General features: G+C 41.1%; 1 protein-coding gene and 1 pseudogene across 1 annotated transcript in view; one reads left to right on the top strand and one right to left on the bottom strand.

The window, feature by feature from the left end:
* PKP2 (plakophilin 2) overlaps window positions 1–20,166 on the top strand; it is a 109,434-nt gene that overhangs the window by 22,819 nt on the left and 66,449 nt on the right. Inside the window, 1 exon segment of the mRNA XM_050750254.1 lies at window positions 5,647–5,782. Within this exon segment, the coding sequence (XP_050606211.1) occupies window positions 5,647–5,782 (136 nt within the window).
* On the bottom strand, window positions 11,326–13,246 carry LOC126930333 (60S ribosomal protein L35a-like; annotated as a pseudogene).

Below are 20,166 nucleotides of genomic sequence, written 5' to 3'. Positions count from 1 at the left end.
GTATATAGTGAAAGAGTGAAGGAATTACAGAAAGGAGAAATGAAATATAAGCTTTACTTTTTGCCATCTAGGTTCTTTTGTTGCTCAAATTCTAGAAGTATTAGTCATACTATTTTTGGATTATTGTTTTAATAGACAGGGCAAATTGTATTAGAATATTTCAAAGAATAGAAGGAACACTTGGGGTCAAGAAATTTAAAAATAATGAGTAAGAAATCTCTTCCTGAGATTTCCCCAAATTCTAGAGAGTAGAAATCATAGAAATCAACTTTTTTCTCTGATTTTGAAAGGAAAATTTAGCTGTCTGTGAAAAGGAGAGGGAACCAGAAATATTTTGCGTAATGAGGAAGATAGATGCCCACGGTGGTGCCTGTGCCTACCTGACCTCCCCCTTTCCTCTGCTGGGCTCCACGCCTCCTTTCAGTTCCCCAGGCTGCTCCTGGGACACCTGCCCTGAGACCACACACTGTGTTCTCCTTGGTCCTGCATTGTCAAACTCTGTCCAGCCCCTATTTTGGAGATTTAAGTTTTTATGCCTAGTGAAACTCCCACATGTAAAGGAGTATTCTTTCATATACGTTGAATATTAACTGGATAAAACCATAAACCTGCATAATGACCTAAGTTATTAAACAATGGACCTGGCTTTCCAAAAGAAGAATGGCTGGTTAAACGGTTACTAATGCAGCTAAAAACTGAGACTTGGAGTATAAGAGAGACAAACTGATGAAACCCATGTTCTAAGTCAAACTGATGAAAAAGGTTTTAAGAATCACCACAAAAAAATTCCAGATGAATTTTTCTAAAACCATGATTTATGACCTGTTGGAGACTGATGGTTCTGCAAATGAGTATTAGGGTCTTCATAGGTCCTTCCCAGTAAGCATCACAAAAGATGAAAATGGGCCAGGCACGGTGGCTCACACCTGTAATCCCAGCACTTTACGAGGCCAAGGTGGGCGGATCACTTGAGGTCAGGAGTTCGAGACCAGCCTGGCCAACATGGTGAAATCCCGTCTCTACTAAAAATACAAAAATTAGCCAGGTATGGTGGTAGATGCCTGTTATCCCAGCTACTTTGGATGCTGAGGCAGGAGAATTGCTTGAACCCAGGAGGCGGAGGTTGTAATGAGCTGGTATCGTGTCACTGCATTCCAGCGTGGGTGAAAGAACAAGACTTAGTCTCAAAAAAAATAATTAAATAAATAAAATTAAAGATGAAAATTGAGTGGGATGTATGATGGTCTAGGAGAAGAGCAGTGAAAAATAGGATATGTTGTCAAGTGCTAGGTTGTGTGATACATATTAGTGTCTACAGAAATTTCAAGAACACAAGAGCAGGGCCGGGCATGGTGGCTCACAACTGTAATCCCAGCACTTTGGGAGGCTGAGGCTGGCAGATTGCTTGAGCCCAGGAATTTGAGACCAGCCTGGGCAACATGGCAAAACCCCATTTCTACAAAGTACAGGAATTAGCTGGGCATGGTGGTGCATGCCTGTAGTCCCAGCTACTCAGGAGGCTGAAGCAACAGAATCACTTGAGCCTGGGAGGTCCAGGCTGCAGTCAGCCATGATCGCGACACTGCACTCCACCCTGGGCAACAGAGTGAGACCCTGTCTCAAAGCAAAACAAACAAACAAACAAAACCCACAAGAGCATTGTACTTTGGGATTAGTTGAGGGAGACTAAGCAGAGAGGATGGATCTTCTCTAGGACTGACAGTCAAATTTGTGACCAAGAGCACTGCAGAGCAGAAAACAGAGCATATTGACTTCCCTCCACATCATCTTAATTACTACCTGCTTTAGTTCTTTGATTTTTCATCTCTTTCGACTATACCTTTTTTTTCCATTTCCATTTTTAACAGCCCAGTTCAAGCCTTATTTGCTGCCTCTGCTGAACCTTTTATAGTGTCCTCAACACTGTCTCTTTCTTTCGAGGAACACATATCCATTCCAGAGTCATCTTTCCAAAGCATTGCTTTCACCATACTTTAAGATATTTGTGAGGATTTGCATTTACTGAGTATCTGACAACACTTGTAGGAGCTATCTATTCATTATTTTGTGTTTGCTTTGCCTTCAGAGGTGTAGCCATATTCTAATATCACGGGAACCAGCCCGGGCAGGGCTGTGTTGTTAGTTGGCAGGAATGCTGGCTACTGGGGGATTACACACACACAAGTTACAGTGTTGTCTTGCTTTGCTTTTTTTGGTTTTTTTGGGTTTTTTTTGACAGTTTCACTCTTGTTGCCCAGGCTGGAGTGCAACGGTACGATCTCGGCTCACTGCAACCTCCACCTCCCGGGTTCAAGCAATTCTTCCGCCTCAGCCTCCCGAGTAGCTGGGATTACAGGTGCTTGCCACCATGCCCGGCTAATGTTTTATATTTTTAGTAGAGACGGGGTTTTACCATGTTGGCCAGGTTGATCTTAAACTCCTGAGCTCAAGTACTCCACCTACCTTGGGCTCCCAAAGTGCTGGGATTACAGGTATGAGCTACTGCTCCCCAGCCAAGTTACTGGGGTTTCCCCCCGCCGCCGTAATGTCTCATATTCCGACCAGTGGTATTTTACACTGCTTTCTCTTACATTTTTAAATTTATACTGATATCATTTTAAAAATTGTTGAAATGACTCACTTCTGGAGAATATGTTCAGGGGTGAGTGGGGCTGGGGAACAGCTTTCTCTTCCTGATCCTCCAACCCATGCCCATCGCCATCTCTTCAGGCCACATTTCTGCCGGCTTCAAGAAATGTTTTATAAGTGAGTGCGGAGAGAGAGAAGGAGGGAGGAAGAGAGAGAAAAGGGGCTGGAACGGGAGAATGCTGTAGGAGAATAGAGGAGGAAAGAATAGCTCTAGCCGGGATAAGGGCACAGAAAAGATTTCACAGAAATGAAGATATTTGAGCTGAGGCAGGAGGATTACTTAAGACCAGGAGTTAGAGACCAGCCTGAGCGATATAGCGAGGCCTCATCTCTACAAAAATTTAAAAATTTGACTAGGCGCGGTGGCCCACGCCTGTAATCCCAGCACTTTGGGAGGCTGAGGTGGGTGGATCACAAGGTCAGGAGTTCGAGACCAGCCTGGCCAACATGGTGAAACCCCATCTCTACCAAAAATACAAAAATTAGCTGGGCATGGTGGTGGGCGCTTGTAATCCCAGCTACTGGGGAGGCTGAGGGAGGAGAATTGCTTGAACCTGGGAGGCAGAGGTTGCAGTGAGCCGAGATCGTGCCACTGCACTCTAGCCTGGGTGACAGAGCATGACTCCGTCTCCAAAAAAAAAAAAACTATTTAAAAAATTAGCCAGGTGTGGTGGCATGCAACTGTACTTCCCGCTACTCAGAAGGCTGAAGTGGGAGGATGATTTGAGTCCAGGAGGTTGAGGTTATGGTGAGCTATGATCACATCACTGCACTCTCACCTGCGTAACGGAACAGGACTGTGTCTTTCTGAAAAAAGAAGAACAAGAAGAAATGAAGATATTTGAATTGAGTCTTGAAGAATGGGTACGAATTAGGTAGTATGATAAGCTTGCTGGAAAAGTAAAAGAAGGTGGCTTGTGAAGAAGGTGGCAGTGTTTAGAGAAGGGTTAAAAGCCCGGTGTGATTGGAGGGGTGTAAGATCCAAGGAGGGGAAGGAAAAGAGGTTGAGGATGACAGGAAATGGAGTCAGACTTGGGCCAGAATGTATGCCATGTTATGGAGTCGGACTTGATAGACAGTCAGACAGAAAGTTGACCCCCTGACAGCTGTAGTAAACCTTGCTGAGGAAGTCTTCACTTAGTTTAGGAATTTTTGTAGTGATAAAGTGAAATCGCATTGGATTGCCTAAGTGTGAACACAGAGCTTCTAGGTGAATCATGTTCAGGAAAATAAAGGATTAGAGTAATGGAATTATTTGTGGGTGTTAGAGATGGGAAATTCAAACTTTCCTGAGTCATGTATGGCTTATGAGATGGATTAATGGCTCAATCTTTTTTTTTTTTTTTTCTTAAAAGCTGCATAACAGAAGGCTATTCTTACGAATGATTTTTCATCAGTTAATACACCCGTGATGGCTGGTAAAGACTTTGCCACTGAGCTTGAGACTAGACTTACAGAGTTTTGACTTCTCTATAAAGGCCTCAGAGTCCATGAATGTAAACTATTTCCCTCTCCTTTAAAAGGTGTGTGTATATTAGATAAAAATATTAGATAAAAGTGACTCAAATTCTAGTTTTAATGGTAATAGCCTGCATTTTTAATTTTTTTTACCAAGTATAATTGACTCGTGTGAGGCACATTAAAAATATGAGATCATTATATAATTCTCAGTATAGATGCCAGAAATTTGCTGCTTCACTTTTAATACCCTTTATACTTATGAGGTAACCCTTCTGTGTTTGAACATGTGTTTCAGAAGCAGGGGCTATTAGTTTTTAGTCATGAGGCACATTACTCCTTATCGCCCCACCTGCACCACACCCACCACCCACCCACACACAGGCACACCCTTCACAACGCTGCACACACTCACACCTGTACACATGTGCATGTATTCATGGGTTAGCCTAATAGAAAAGAGTATTTACTCACTGTACTTGCTAGTAGATATTGGAAAACTCCTTCTCAGGATGTCTCCAGTGTCTTTATTACCTGGAATGAGTCAGGTATAACCCTCTTTGAAGCCAAAGAACAGCCCTATATTACCTTTAAGCGTGTCTTTAGTCATTATTTTGTGTGTTTGTTTGTTTGTTTTTGAAACAGAGTTTCGCTCTATTGCTCAGGCTGGAGCGCCGTGCAGTGGCGTCACCGAGGCTCACTGCAGCCTTGACCTCCCAGGCTCAAGCGATCCTCCCACCTCAGCCTTCCAAGTAGCTGGGTCTATAGGTACATGCCACCACACCCAGCTGATTTTGGGTTTTTTGTTTGTCTTTTTGTAGAGACAGGGTCTCACTATGTTGCCAGGACTGGTCTTGAACTCCTAGACTCAAGCATTCCTCCTGCCTCGGCCTCCGAAAGTGCGGGGATTACAGATGTGAGCCACCGTGCCCAGCTAGAAATAATGTTTAATTTCTGTAAACAGATTTCTTTTGAATTATTTTAAAAGACTTACTGTGCCTTTAAAGTTGCTTTTAAAGATGTAAGAATCATAGGATACATATTTATCTTTTTTCCTTTTTTTTTTTTTTTTTTGAGACGGAGTCTCATTCTTTTGCCTAGGCTGGAGTGAATTGGCACTATCTCTGCTCACTGAAATGTCCACCTCTGGTTCAAGTGATTCTCCTGCCTCAGCCTCCTGAGATTACGGTTGTATTTACCATGTTGGCCAGGCTGGTCTTGAACTCCTCACCTCAAATGATCCACCCACCTCGGCGTCATATTTCTTTTTAAAAGTTCAGCTTCTTTTTTTGGTATATGGTATAATTCAATCGAATGACATCATCCAATTCTCCCGTCTGATCAGAGCTGGAGAATTTCTAGTCAGTAGTCCCTCTGCCTTCCAATCTTGGGTGCTGATTTTTCTTTTGGCTGAAGAAAAGCCAAGGTTCAGATGTTCTAGTGCTTCCCAGTATTAGCTGAGTCATCTGTGGAAGACCAGGTCGGTAGGCAGGAGGTGGGAGGTTTGGAATCTGGCTGAATCTGTGCCTGTTTGTCTAGGAATGCAGACATGGAGATGACTCTGGAGCGAGCAGTGAGTATGCTCGATGCAGACCACATACCGCTGTCCAGGATTTCTGCTGCAGCCACTTTCATACAGCATGAGTGCTTCCAGAAATCTGAAGCTCGGAAGAGGGTGAGTGTCATCTTCAGTCCATTGCGAAACGCAACACACTTTCACTTTTATTATGATGACCTTGCACACTGAAACCAGTACTTTATTTAAATTTTTAAAAATCGAGACTGGGCGCAGTGGCTTATGCCTAGAATCCCAGCACTTTGGGAGGCCGAGGCAGGTGGATCACGAGGTCAGGAGTTTCAGACCAACCTGGCCAACATGGTGAAACCCCCATCTCTACTGAAAATACAAAAATTAGCTGGGTGTGGTGGCAGGTGCCTGTAATCCCAGCTACTCTGGAGGCTGAGGCAGGAGAATCGTTTGAACCCGGGAAGTGGAGGCTGCAGTGAGCCAAGATTGCACCATGGCACTCCAACCTGGACAACAGAGTGAGACTCATCTTAAAAAAGAAAAAATAAACAAACAAAAATTTCATTGAGGTCTTTTACTTTAAAAGGAAACAGCCACTCATTACCAAAAATATTTCCTGCAAATCGGAAATGCAGAAAGTAAGTCCCTACGCAAACTTCCCGTTTCTTTTCCTGTCTCCCCAACCTCTCCATTTAGAACCCTCCCCAGCGGCCAGTGTTTTGCAACTTTTTTTCATTCAATGATTCCATTAACATTTGTAACAGTTGTTCAATGAATTGCTTTGTGCATATGTCGTTTGACTCTTTGTTCCTGTAGGACAGATCCTCAGAGATGGAAGCAATAGGTTATTTTATATTTGTTTTAAAAAGTGATATAACTGAGATCCGGCCACTGCACTCCAGCCTGGGCGGCAGAGCGAGACTCCGTCTCAAAAAAAAAAAAAAAAAAAAAAGTGATATAAAAATAAAAAAAAGAAAAGAAATAAAAAGTGAGGGAGAAGGAATCACAGCTCAAAAAGGTGTTCGGTGAAAAGTAAGTCTCTTCTACTCTAAACTCCAGCCTATATATTCTCTCTGTTCTCTTTCAGTCTTTCTTACACACAAACACATATATCATTTTTTTTGTCTTTCCAGAGATATTTTATACACATAGAAACAATTGTTGAAACAGTTGATTGAGTATCCTTTTTAAAACATGAAATAATAAATGATAACTTACTACTTGCAGTACTTTATTTTTTCACACTATATCTTGGAAATCTTCAATATATATTAATCTTACCTCATTCTTTCAAGATGCTGCATAGATTACTGTTGTTAAATGTATCAGTTTTGTTGATTCATTTTTTAACAACCTTATTGAGGTACAATCTGACATAGTTTTGACATGTTTTGACACTATAAAACCATCATCACAATCAAGATAACAAACACATCCATTACCTCCAGTGTTTTCTTGTGCCCCTCTGTAATCCATATATCCCACCTGCCCCTAACCTACTAACAGCCTCCCAAAACAACCAATGAATGATCTGCTTTCTATTTTTTGAAACAGGATCTGACTGTGTCACTTAGGCTGGAGAGCAGTGGTGCGATCACAGCTCACTGAAGCCTCAACTTTCTGGGCTCAAGCAATCCTCCTACCCCAGTCTCCTGAGTAGCTGGCACTGTAGGTGCACACAACCATGCCCAGCTAGTTTTTGTATTTTTTGTAGAGATGGGGGTCTCACTATGTTGCCCCCAGGCTGGTCTGGAACACCTGGGCTCAAGCAATTCCCTTCCTCGACCTCCCAAAGTTCTTGGGTTATAGGCATGAGCCACCATGCCCAGTCGTGATCTGGTTTCTGTCACTATAGATTAGATTGAATTTTCTAGAATTTTGTATAAATGGAATCATATAGAATATAAGCTTTTTTTGGTTTGAATTCTTTTACTCAGAGTAAGTCTTTTGAGATTTACCCATGTCGTGTGTGTCAGAAGTTTTGGCTATTACAAATAAAGCTACCGTGAACATTTGTGTACAAGACTTCATGTAGACATATGATTTCATTTCTCTTGAGTAAATACGTAGGCGTAAATGCCTGGATGGTATGATAGGTGTATGTTTGACTTTTTAAGAAACTGTGAAACCATTTTACAAAGTAGCTGTGCCATTTCACATTCCCACTTGCAATTTATGAGAGTTCCAGTTCCTCCTTATCTTAACATTTGATATAGTGAGCCTTAATGTTAGTCTGTGAGTTTGTAGAGGTGTTTTATTGTGATTTTAATTTACATTTCCCCAATGACAAAGGGGTTGAACTTTTTTTTTTTTTTTTTGAGATAGGATCTGCCTCTGTTGCCCAGGCTGGAGTGCAGTGGCACAATCTAGGCTCACTGCAACCTCCACCTCTCGGGCTCAAGTGATCCTCCCACCTCAGCCTGCCAAGTAGCTGGGCCTACCAGTGCACTACCACACCTTGCTGATTTTTGTATTTTTTGTAGAAACGGGGTTTCACCATGCTGCCCAAATTGGTCTCCAACTCCCGAGTTCAAAGGAGCCGGCTACTTTGGCCTCCCGAAGTGATGGGATTACAGGCATGAGCCACCACACCTAGCCAGAACATCTCTTTATGTGCTTATTTCCCACTTATATGTCTTCTTCGGTGAAATGTGTATTCAATTCTTTTGCCCATTTTTTTGTGTTTTGTTTTCTTATTACTGAATTTTGACAGTTTTTGAATATTTTCTATACACAAGACCTTTTCCAGATATATATGGAAATATTTTCTCCCAGTTGCGCTTTTTCATTCTCCTAATAGTTTTTCATTTTAATGAGATTTAATGAGATTCCTGTGTATCCAAGAAATCATTCCCTATTCAAAGGTTAGAAGATAATCTATATTTTATTCTAGAAATTTTGTAAATGTTATATTTTGTAGTTGTTCTATGGTCCATTTGTGGTTAATTTTTTATATATTGTAATATGTGGACTGAAGTTCCTTTTTTTGATATATGTAAATTTAATTGTTCAGGTGTCATTTGTTGCAACGACTTTTATTTCACTACTGAATTGTCTTTGTATCTTTGCTGAAAAGGAATTGATTAAATATGTGTGAGTCTATTTCTGGACTGTGTATTCTGTTCTATTGATCTGTTTGTCTTTTTTTTTTTTTTTTTTTTTGAGACGGAGTCACTCTGTTTCCCAGACTGGAATGCAGTGGTGCAATCTTGGCTTACTGCAGCCTCTGCCTCCCGGGTTCAAGCCATTCTCCTGCCTCTGCCTCCCAGGTAGCTGGGATTATAGGCATGTGTCACCACGCATGGCTAATTTTTGTATTTTTTAAGTAGAGTCGAGGTTTCATCATGTTGGCCAGGCTGGTCTTGAATTTCTTGCCTCAAGTGATCTGTCTCCCTCGGCCTCCCAAAGTGCTGGAATTTACAGGTGTGAGCCACTGTACCCAGCTGATTTTTTTTTTTTTTTTTTTTGTCTGAGATGGAGTCTTGCTCTGTCACCCCGGCTGGCGTAATCTTGGCTCTCTGCAACCTCCACCTCCTGAGTTCAAGTGATTCTCCTGCCTCAGCCTCCTGAATAGCTGGGATTATAGGCACCACACCCAGCTAATTTTTGTATTTTTAGTAGAGACAGGGTTTCACCATGTTGGCTAGGTTGGTCTCCAATTCCTGACCTCAAGTGATCCGCTCACCTCAGCCTCCCAAAGTGCTGGGATTACAGGTGTGAGCCATCACACCCGGCCTGTAAGATTATTTTTGAATGTTTACTATTCCCAAGTATTATTTCCTAAATGAATTTTGAGAAAATTGATTTTTTGAGGATACTATGTAAAACTGGGGATGTGAAACATGCTTACGTCCTAGTGCAAATAAATATGACTCAAGTCAACCACGTCTTACTTTCAAAAAGCCTTCACCCAGAAAGGGGCCAACTTCTCATCATCTGATTCAGAGAAACAGACACGTTAGGTAATAATCCCAGAGTAATTAGTCTTCAGCAAAGATGAAGACTATTTGTCTGTCTTTTTCAAATTCCACACTGTCTTGATTACTATAGTTTTGTAAGTCTTGAAATTAGGTAATGTTAGTCCTTCCATTTTATTCTTTTTCAAAGTTTTGGCTATTCTACATCTTCAGCAGTTCCATCTGAAGTTTAGAATCAGCTTGTCAATTTCTTAAAAAATAATTGCTGGGATTTTGTTAGAGATTGCACTGAATCTGTAGATCAATAAGGAGAAAATTGACATCTTAACAATATTGAGTCTTGTGACCCATGACCATGGTACATCTTAACGTTTATTTAGGCCTTCAGTTTTTCTCAGCAGAGTTTTATAATTTTTACTGTAGAGGTCTTTCATGTCTTTTCTTAGATTTATCCATAAGTTTATCATATTTCCAGCTGCTATTATAAATGATACTTTTTAATTTATATTTTTGGTTGTTCATTGCTAGTATATAGAATAGATAATATATATGTAATATATATATATATTTTTGTGTGTATATATATATATGGAGAGAGAGAGAGTACTGGCTAGAACCTCTCCTACAATCTTGAAAAGAAATGGTGAGCGTAGGCATATTATCCTGTTTCTGATCTCAGGGCAAAAGTATTCAATCTTTCTTTCACCCTTAAATATTATGCTACCTGTAGGTTTTTTTTGTTTGTTTGTTTGTTTGTTTTTGAGACAGAGTCTCGCTCTGTCGCCCATGCTGGAGTGCAGTGGTGCGATCTCAGCTCACTGCATACTCCGCCTCCAGGGTTCACGCCATTCTCCTGCATCAGCCTCCTGAGTGGCTGGGACTACAGGCGCCCGCCACCATGCCCAGCTAATTTTTTTTTTTTTTTTTGTATTTTTGGTAGAGATGGGGTTTCACCGTGTTAGCCAGGATGGTGTTGATCTCCTGACCTCGTGATCCGCCCGCCTCAGTCTCCCAAAGTGCTGGGACTACAGGCATGAGCCACCGCGCCCAACCCTGTAGGTTTTTTATAAATGACCATATCAAGTTGAAGAACTTCCCTTCTACTCCTGCTTTAATGGAGTTTTTGAATCACAAATGGATGTTGGATTTTGTCAGATGCTTTTTATGCATTTATCGAAATTTTTTAGGGTTTTTAATTTTGCCATTATGGTAAATTACCTTGATTGATTTTGAAATGTTATTCCATTCATAAACCCCACCTGGTTATGATGTACTATCACTTTGTAGGTTTTATGACTAGATTTGCTAAAATCTTGTTAAGAAATTTTATGTCTGTATGTATAAAAGACATGATCTGTACTTCTGGTGTCTTTGATTCTGAGTTGAGGGTAATACTAGTCTCATAGAATTTACTAGGAAATATTCCCTTCTTTTCAGTTTTTTGAAAGAATTTGGTTAGAAATGGTATTATTTCTTCCTTAAATGTTTGGTAGACTTCAGCAGTGAAGCCATCTCAGCCTGAAGTTTTTTATGTGTAGAAGCCTTAGCTACAAATTCAGTTTCTTTAACAGCTGCGGGGCTATTTGGGCTATCCGTTGCTTTTTTAGTGAGCTTTGGTAGTTTGTGTCTTTCAAGGGATTTGCCCATTTGATCTAAGTTGCCCCAGTGGTCTTTATCTGTTTGTGTAGATACTGTGATCATTTACCTTTACCTAAAATTTTGTTTTGTTTTGTTTTTTACAAACCCACTTTTATTTATTATTGTTTCATTAGTTTAAATCCTTGAGGGGTACCGCATCACTTGGACTCTGTGTCCAATAGCTTTAGCAGGAAGACAGCTTCAGAATTTGGCACAAACCATGCCACTGTTTTCGTGGGCCCAAGTTACCTTTCCCCAGATCACTCTGGTTTTGTTCGGTTTGCCGCCAGGAGTCACCATGTTGTTCTTTGCTTTGTATACATAAGGACATCTCTTGCCCAAATAGAATTCTGTTTCCTCTCGGGCATAAACACCTTTAATTTTAAGAAGAGATGTGTTCCCTTTGGTTCTGGAGACCCCACTTACAGCCAGCAAAAATGGCTTTGGACTACAGCCTGCTTTCCAGACGTATTTCCTTTTAGAAGTCCTGTTCCTAGCAGGCCTCCCCAGGATCCAAGATGGTGAAGCAAGAATATTTATTTATTTATTTATTTATGAGATGGAGTCTCGCTCTGTTGCCCAGGCTGGAGTGCAGTGGCGTGATCTTGGCTCACTGCAACCTCCACCTTTTGCGTTCATGCAATTCTCCTGACTCAGCCTCCTGAGTAGCTGGAATTACAGGTGGGCACTACGTGGCCTGGCTAATTTGTGTGTTTTTAGTAGAGATAGAGTTTTGCCATGTTGACCAGGCTGGTCTTTCACTCCTGACCTCAAGTGATCCACCCGCCTCTCAAAGTGATCCACTTGGGTCCTCCTCAAGTGATCTATCTCCCAAAGTGCAGGGATTATAGGTATGAGCCACCATGCCCAGACTACCTGAAGAATTTTCTTTTCTTTTCTTTCTTTTTTCTTTTCTTTTCTTTCTTTTTTCTTTTTTTTTTTTTTTGAGACAGACTTTCACTCTTGTTGTCCAGGCTGGAGTGCAATGGTGCAATCTTGGCTCACCGCAACATCCGCCTCCCAGGTTTAAGTGATTCTCCTGCCCCAGCCTCCTGAGTAGCTGGGATTACAGGCATGTGTCACCATGCCTGGCTAATTTTGTATTTTTAGTAGAGACAGGGTTTCTCCGTGTTGGTCAAGATGGTCTCAAACTCCCGACTTCAGGTGATCCACCCACCTCGGCCTCCCAAAGTGCTGGAATTATAGGTGTGAGCCACTGCGCCTGGCCTACTTGAAGAATTTTTGTTTTGTTTTTTTTGAGATGCAGTCTGGCTCTGTGGCCCAGGCTGGAGTGCAGTGGCACGATCTGGGTTCACTGCAAGCTCCGCCTCCCAGGTTTAGGCCATTCTCCTGCCTCAGCCTCCTGAGTAGCTGGGACTACAGGCGCCGCCACCACGCCTGGCTAATTTTTTGTATTTTTAATAGAGACGGGGTTTCACCGTGTTAGCCAGGACGGTCTCGATCTCCTGACCTCGTGATTCGCCCACGCCGGCCTCCCAAAGTGCTGAGATTACAGGCGTGAGCCACTGCGCCCGGCCTGAAGAATTTTTAAAAAATATTTTAGTTCATCACCAGCAAACCTGCATTATTTCACCTTTTGTATGTCTGGAAAAGAATTTCATCTTTGCTTTTGAAAGGTATTTTCACTGGCTTTAGAATTCTAGGTTGACCGTTTCTAAATATTAGTACTGAAAGTTGGCCACAGTGCGGTGGCTAACGCCTGTAATCTTAGCCCTTTGGAGGACTGAGGTGGGCAGATCACTTGAGGCCAGGAGTTCAAGACCGGCCTGGGCAACATGGCAAAACCCTGTCTCTACTAAAAATACAAACTTAGCCAGGTATGGTGGCGGGTGCCTGTAATCCCAGCTACTTAGGAGGCTGAGGCAGGAGAATCACTTGAACCCAGGAGGCGAAGGTTGCAGTCAGCTGAGATCGCGCCACTGCAACTCCAGCCTGGGTGACACCCTGTCTCTGTCTCAAAGAAAGAAAGAAAGTTGCTCCACTGTCTTCTCACTTGCATCACTTGCATTGTTTTAGACAAGAAATCTCCTGTCATCCTTATCTTCCTTCCTCCATACATGTGTCTTTTCCAACCCCCTCTGGCTGCTTTTAAGATTTTCTTTCTTATTGGTGTTGATCAGTTTGGTCACATGTGCCTTAGTGTAGTTTCTCTTAGTTTTTTGTGCTTGGGAGTTCACTGAGCTTCATAGATTTGTGAGTTTCTACTTTTCATCAAAATTAGAAAAATGTCACATTTTTTCTATTCCTCCTGTGGGAACTACAATCACATACATATTAGGCTTCTTTAGGTCTTTCTTTTTTAGTCTTCTTTCTCTGTGTTTTTAGACAAGTTCAATTCCTATGCTGTAAGTTTGCTAATCTCTTAATATGTGTTTAATATGCCATTAATACATTAATATGTGTTTAATATGCCATTAATCTTATTCAGTGTATTTTTTCTTCATTGTAGTTTTCATCTCTAAAAGTTAGATTTCAGTATTTTTATGTCTTATGTGTTTCTATTTAACATGTTCCATCTTTGCTCAAGATTTTTGAACATACGGAAGACAGATAAAATTGCTACCTTAACGTTCTTGTCTGCTAATTCTAACATCTGTGTCTATTCTAGGTAGCTTTTTTTTTTTTTTTTTTTTTTTTTTTTTTTTTTTTTTTTTTTTGAGACGGAGTCTCGCTCTGTCGCCCAGGCTGGAGTGCAGTGGCCGGATCTCAGCTCACTGCAAGCTCCGCCTCCCGGGTTTACGCCATTCTCCTGCCTCAGCCTCCCGAGTAGCTGGGACTACAGGCGCCCGCCACCTCGCCCGGCTAGTTTTTTGTATTTTTAGTAGAGACGGGGTTTCACCATATTAGCCAGGATGGTCTCGATCTCCTGACCTCGTGATCCGCCCGTCTCGGCCTCCCAAAGTGCTGGGATTACAGGCTTGAGCCACCGCGCCCGGCCTCTAGGTAGCTTTTGATTGATTGGCTTTTCTCCACATTATGGGTCATTGAGCTTTGTTCTGGGTGCAGTTAAGGTACTTGGAAACAGTTTGATCCTTTCAAATTCTACTTTGTTTGTTTGTTTGTGTTGAGATGGAGTCTTGCTCTGTCCCAGAGGCTGGAGTGCAGTGGTGTGATCTCGGCTCACTGCAACCTCCACCTCCCAGGTTCAAGCGATTCTCATGCCTCAGCCTCCCAAGTAGCTGGGATTACAGGCACGCGCCACCATGCTGGGCTAATTTTTGTATTTTTAGTAGAGATGGGGTTTCACCATGCTGGCCAGGCTGGTCTCAAACTCCTGACCTCATGATCCACCCACCTTGGCTTCCCAAAGTGGTGGTATTACAGGCCTGAGCCACCACGCCCAGACCAAATTCTACTTTTTAAAAAAATTTTACTTTAAGCTCTGGGATACATGTGCAGTGTGCAGGTTTGTTACATAGGTATACATGTGCCATGGTGGTTTGCTGCATTATCAACCCGTCATCTAGGTTTTAAGCCCCGCATGCATTCGGTATTTGTCCTAATGCTTTCCCTCTCCTTGCACTCAAATTCTACTTTTAAGATTCGTTAAGTGGAACCAGAGCAGCATTTATTCTAGAGATCATTAATCCCTACTTCTTAAGGCAAGACACTTCTGAGAACTCTACCTAATGTAGCAGGAATTTTTGAGATTTTTCTGGCTGGCTGACAAAAATAGTCATTGTTCCTAGGCCTGTGTGAACATGGGGAGCTGTTCCCTTAAATCCTTTTGGATGATTATTTCCCTGGCCTCAGACAGTTTCCTCATACCATGTGCACTAATTAATACTCTACTGAATACTAGCGGGCAGGTCCTCTGCAGATCTCAGGAGCTCCCTTTCTGTTCGGCTCTTTTCTCTGTGATACTCTTTTCTGAACAAATTCGCCCCTTTGGTCTTCTCAGACTCTGAGCTCTGTGCCCTCAACTCTATTGAGTTTCACTTAAGTTTTCTCTCGCTGCCCTGTAGCCTGGGAACTCTCCCAAGGCAGTGATATCTAAGGGATCGCTATCCATCATTTACTAATATTCAGTTATTGAAACCATTGTATGCTTTGTCCAATTTTTGTTTCAGGCAGTAGGTAAGTTGAGTTGTTAATAACTATCGAGTCATTTTTAATTTTGATAAATAACTCCCCAATAAGTCCTCCGAAAAACTGTACAAGTTTACACGCCCATCAACATTTTATCAGAGTGTTCATTTCCATGTACCATTACTACCACAAGGTATTATTCTTTTGTTTTTGTTAATCTGAGAAGCAAAAATAGGCATTTCATTATCATAGAAATTTTCTTATATTTTGAAATCAAGACTAGTAGTTGTCCAAAGAGTTATTGAGGGCCAGGTGCAGTGTCTCATACCTGTAATCCCTGCAATCCCTGCACTTTGGGAGGCCAAGGCAGGCACATCATCTGAGGTCAGAAGTTCAAGACCAGCCTGGCCACCATGGCGAAACCCCATCTGTACTAAAAATACAAGAATTAACTGGCGTGGTAACACGCACCTGTAGTCCCAGCTACTCAGAAGGCTGAGGCAGGAGGATAGCTTGAACCCAGGAGGCAGAAGTTGCAGTGAGCCAGGATCATGCCAGTGTACTTCAGCCTGGACAACAGCGAGAGACTCTGTCATACAAACACACAAAAAAAGTTATTGGGAAAATTATTTTTTAAAGTGATAAACACTTTTCTAGAATTTGTCGTCATCTTGCATGCATAAACTATGCCCATTATAGATCATCTGCCATTTTTAGTTTAAGTTTAAAGTGGAATGAGAACTTAATGGAACTAATTCATCTGAGTTCAAATCCTAGTCTCTTACATTAATTCTATCCACCACTAATTACAAAGCTCTCTTAAGCTTTTCACCTTCATCTAGTCTTTCCAAAATATTCAGATTAATTTTCAGCGAAATAAGTACTCTTTCTATACTTACATTCCATCCATTTATAGAATAGGTAAGTAAATTACATAATTATAACAAATACAATTGACATAAATACACTGGGAAACAAACCTAAATTACTATTGGTAAACATGTAACTCAACTGGTAGAAATAGAAGTGCAAAGGCTCAAATAGAGTAACCTACCAGCTTTGATAGTACTCTGAGAATCAAGGAGGTTTCACAGAGGGAAAAGAGCATGTGGTTGGTAAACCTTGCAGTTCGGTTGAGGAAGGGTCACACAAAAGAGCTTCTGCTGATTTTTTTTTTCACTTGCATTCATTAATTATTCATGAAGTTGAGCACCTTTTGGTGTGGTTTTTGACTTTGTATTTCTTCAGTGAATTGTCATTTTTAATCCATTGTGTATTTTTTCTACTAAGATATGTTTCTTTCATAATGACTTACAGTTCTTTACCTATTACACATATTAATCTGTTGTTACTTATGTGGCAGATAGTTTCTCCTGTTCTATCTTTGTTGTTGTTGTTAACTTTGTTTATGGTATCTTTCATCATGCAAGATTTTAAAATTCTTGTGAGATCAAACTCAATATGTTTCATCTCGATGTCTGTATGTTAGATATTGCTTTAAAAGACCTATCCCTACATCTAGACTTTTCTGTTTCAAAAGTTGTGTAATTATGGAGTATTTCTCACTGACCCTTTGCCTATTTGCTCCATAGGAAGAATGAGTAAGGATTTTAGAAGATATTTAGCTAGTGATGAACCTTCTTTATACATATAGGTGAAGGGAATGGGGCTAAATATTGATCCTTTAATAGCTAGTCAGAGATAAATCTTTAAATATTTGTCTTTAAATATTTAAATACTTGTTTTAATATTTAGATTTAAATATCTTTAAATATTTAAATATTTGTTTATCCCTGGTTTTGGGGGAGTTTTGTTTGTTTGTTTGAGACAGGGTCTTGTTCTGTTGCCCAGGCTGGAGTGCATGGTGTGATCATGGCTCACTGCAGCCTTGACCTCTGGGCGTCATTCCTCCCACCTTAGCCTCCCAAGTAGCTTGGAGCCACAGGCACATACCACCATGCCTGGCTAATTTTTTTTTTTCCTAGAGATGGGGTCTCCCTGTGTTCCCAGGCTGATCACAAATCCCTGGGCTCAAGTAGTCTTCCCACTTCGGCCTCTCAAAGTGCTGGGCATTATAGGCATGAGCCGCCACACCAGGGCCTATTCCTAGTTTTTAAAAACTGGGCATCATTATGTATGCTTCGATTTCGTATTACAAATTACTGGAATTTTTATTCTGTTGCCCAAGTTGGTCTAGATTTCTACTATCTCTTAAATTACTAATTTGATTAAAAATATCATTTTGCTTACACATAGGATTGAAGTTGTGTTTGCTGGCTTGACCATTACTCAGAGATAAAACTAGAACAAAGACTGGTTTTGAGAATGATGAAACATGAAAATTATATGCAAAACTAAAAATGTATATGCTTCATAGAAAGCCTAAGAATTATAATGTTATAACCCAAGAACATTTGAAAAATCCTTATATTAAACATGGTACTATAGTTTTTAAATGTATGTATGAAAGAAAATTATAATTTGGACATAGAGATCAAAATTTTAAATCATAATACTTTTAAAACCAGTAGCAGCTTTTCAGTCCTCATTTTGTTTGTTTGATTAGGATTTTTGGTGTTTTACACTGTTGATCTCTCTCTCTCTTTTTTTTTTTTTTCAGACATGTTCTTACTCTGTTGCCCAGGCTGCAGGGCAGTGGCACTATCATGGCGCACTGTAGCCTCGACCTTCTGAGCTCAAGCAATCCTCCTGTCTCAGCCTCCCGAGTAGCTGAGACTACAGGTGCATGCCACTATGCCCAGCTAATTTTTAAACATTTTTTATACAGATGGGATCTCCCTGCGTTGCCCAAGCTGGTCTTGAACTCCTGGGCTCAAGCAGTCTTCCCACCTTGGCCTCCCAAAGTGCTAGGATTACAGACATGAGCCGTAGTGCCAGCCTGAACCTATTATCTTCTTTTGCTTTTCTTCTCTACTCTCCAACCCTCCCTCTGAACTTGTTCTTCCTGTTGGGCTCGGAGGCAGGACATTGGTGGCTTAATCATGGACTCTCAAGAGTCACTGCTAGCTGAATTTGATTCCCAGCACCCTAATTACATAGATGCCCTTGGGCAAGATATTTTCCTTCTCTGAGCTTCAGCTTTCTTACCTATAAAGTGGAAATAGTTCTCCTGCCAAGAGTTGTCCTGATAATGCAATCAGATAATGGTGCACTGCCTGCCCCAAGGCAATAACTCCAAGCATATTGTTCCCTGTCAGTGAATGGTAGGAGGGTAGTTCACCCAGGTAATTTGACACCAAAACTTGAATACTTTGAATCTTTTTTTTTATTATTATTATACTTTAAGTTCTAGGGTACATATGCACAGCGTACAGGTTTGTTACATATGTATACATGTGCCATGTTGGCGTGCTGCACCCGTTAACTCATCATTTACATTAGGTATATCTCCTAATGCTATCTCTCCCCGCTCCCCCTACCCCATAACAGGCCCGGGTGTGTGATGTTCCCCATCCTGTGTCCAAGTGTTCTCATTGTTCAATTCCCGCCTGTGAGTGAGAACATGTGGTGAACCTTCTTTTTAACTTACCTCTCATAGTCACTTAGTCTTCAAGTCCTATTAATGCTACTTTTAAAAGTATCTGGAATCTACCCACATCTTTCCCTCCCTACTCAGAGCTACTGACTTGGTCCCAGCACCATCTTGTGTTAATCCAGCTGTCTCCAGATTAACATCCCTGTCTCCATTCTTATCCATTCCTAATAGTCTCATGCCTCACGGACCCCAGGGAGACCTTTCCGATAACTGCCCCCATTGCCTGCAGGATAAAAGATAAATCCCTTATTTAGTCGTAAGACCCCTTTTAACATGGTCTTATTTTCATGCTGTTTCATATCGCATTATTGAAGTAGTTACTGCCATAAATATCTTGCAAAAACTTATTATAAAACAAATTCAAGTTTTTGATAAGAAATTTGAGAAATTAAAAAACATAAAAGAAAATGCACCCATAATCTCCCCATTATCATTTTGGGTTTGTTCTCTAATTTTTAATGCTTATATTTACATGTCTTCAATCAAATTGCTTATGTAGCTTTCTTTGTCCCCACAAAAGAAAATTTTTATTTCAATTTTTAAAAGTGTGCACAAATACAGGCTTGTTATTTGAAAACAGAAAATGGCAGATCCTATTTATGACTCATACATTTGCCACTTCTCCCAAATTCCCTAATCTCATTTCCTTTTTGCCTGTGTTTATAAGTAGAAATGCATAGATGTTTTATTCCATTTTTATTTTTTTTATTTTTTTTGAGATGGAGTCTCGCTCTGTCGCCCAGGCTGGAGTGCAGTGGCGCTATCTCAGCTCACTGCAACCTCTGCCTCCCGGATTCAAGCAATTCTTCTGCCTTAGCCTCCCCAGTAGCTGGGATTACAGGCTTGCACCAGCACGCCCAGCTAATTTTTTGTATTTTTAGTAGAGACCTGGTTTCACTAAGGCCAGGCTGGTCTTGAACTCCTGACCTCAAGTGATCTAACCTGCCTCAGCCTTCCAAAGTGCTGGGATTATAGGCATGAGCAATCACGCCTGGCCTTATTCCATTTTTTAAATGACATATGAATTTTTATAACAATTTTTTTTTGTTTTTTTTTATTATCATACTTTAAGTTCTAGGGTACATGTGCACAATGTACAGGTTTGTTACATGTGTATACAAGTGCCATGTTGGTGTGCTGCACCCGTTAACTCGTCATTTACATTAGGTATATCTCCTAATGCTATCCCTCCTCTCTCCCCTCTCCACACAACAGGCCCTGGTGTGTGGTATTCCCCTTCCTGTGTCCAAGTGGTCTCACTGTTCAATTCCCACCTATGAGTGAGAACATGCGGTGTTTGGTTTTCTGTCCTTGCGATAGTTTGCTCAGAATGATGGTTTCCAGCTTCATCCATGTCCCTACAAAGGACA

This window comes from Macaca thibetana, chromosome 11 (assembly GCF_024542745.1).
Source record: "Macaca thibetana thibetana isolate TM-01 chromosome 11, ASM2454274v1, whole genome shotgun sequence".
Lineage (NCBI taxonomy): Eukaryota > Metazoa > Chordata > Mammalia > Primates > Cercopithecidae > Macaca > Macaca thibetana.
The sequence above is the reverse complement of the archived record's forward strand: the minus strand, read 5'-3'. Positions and strand labels throughout refer to the sequence as shown.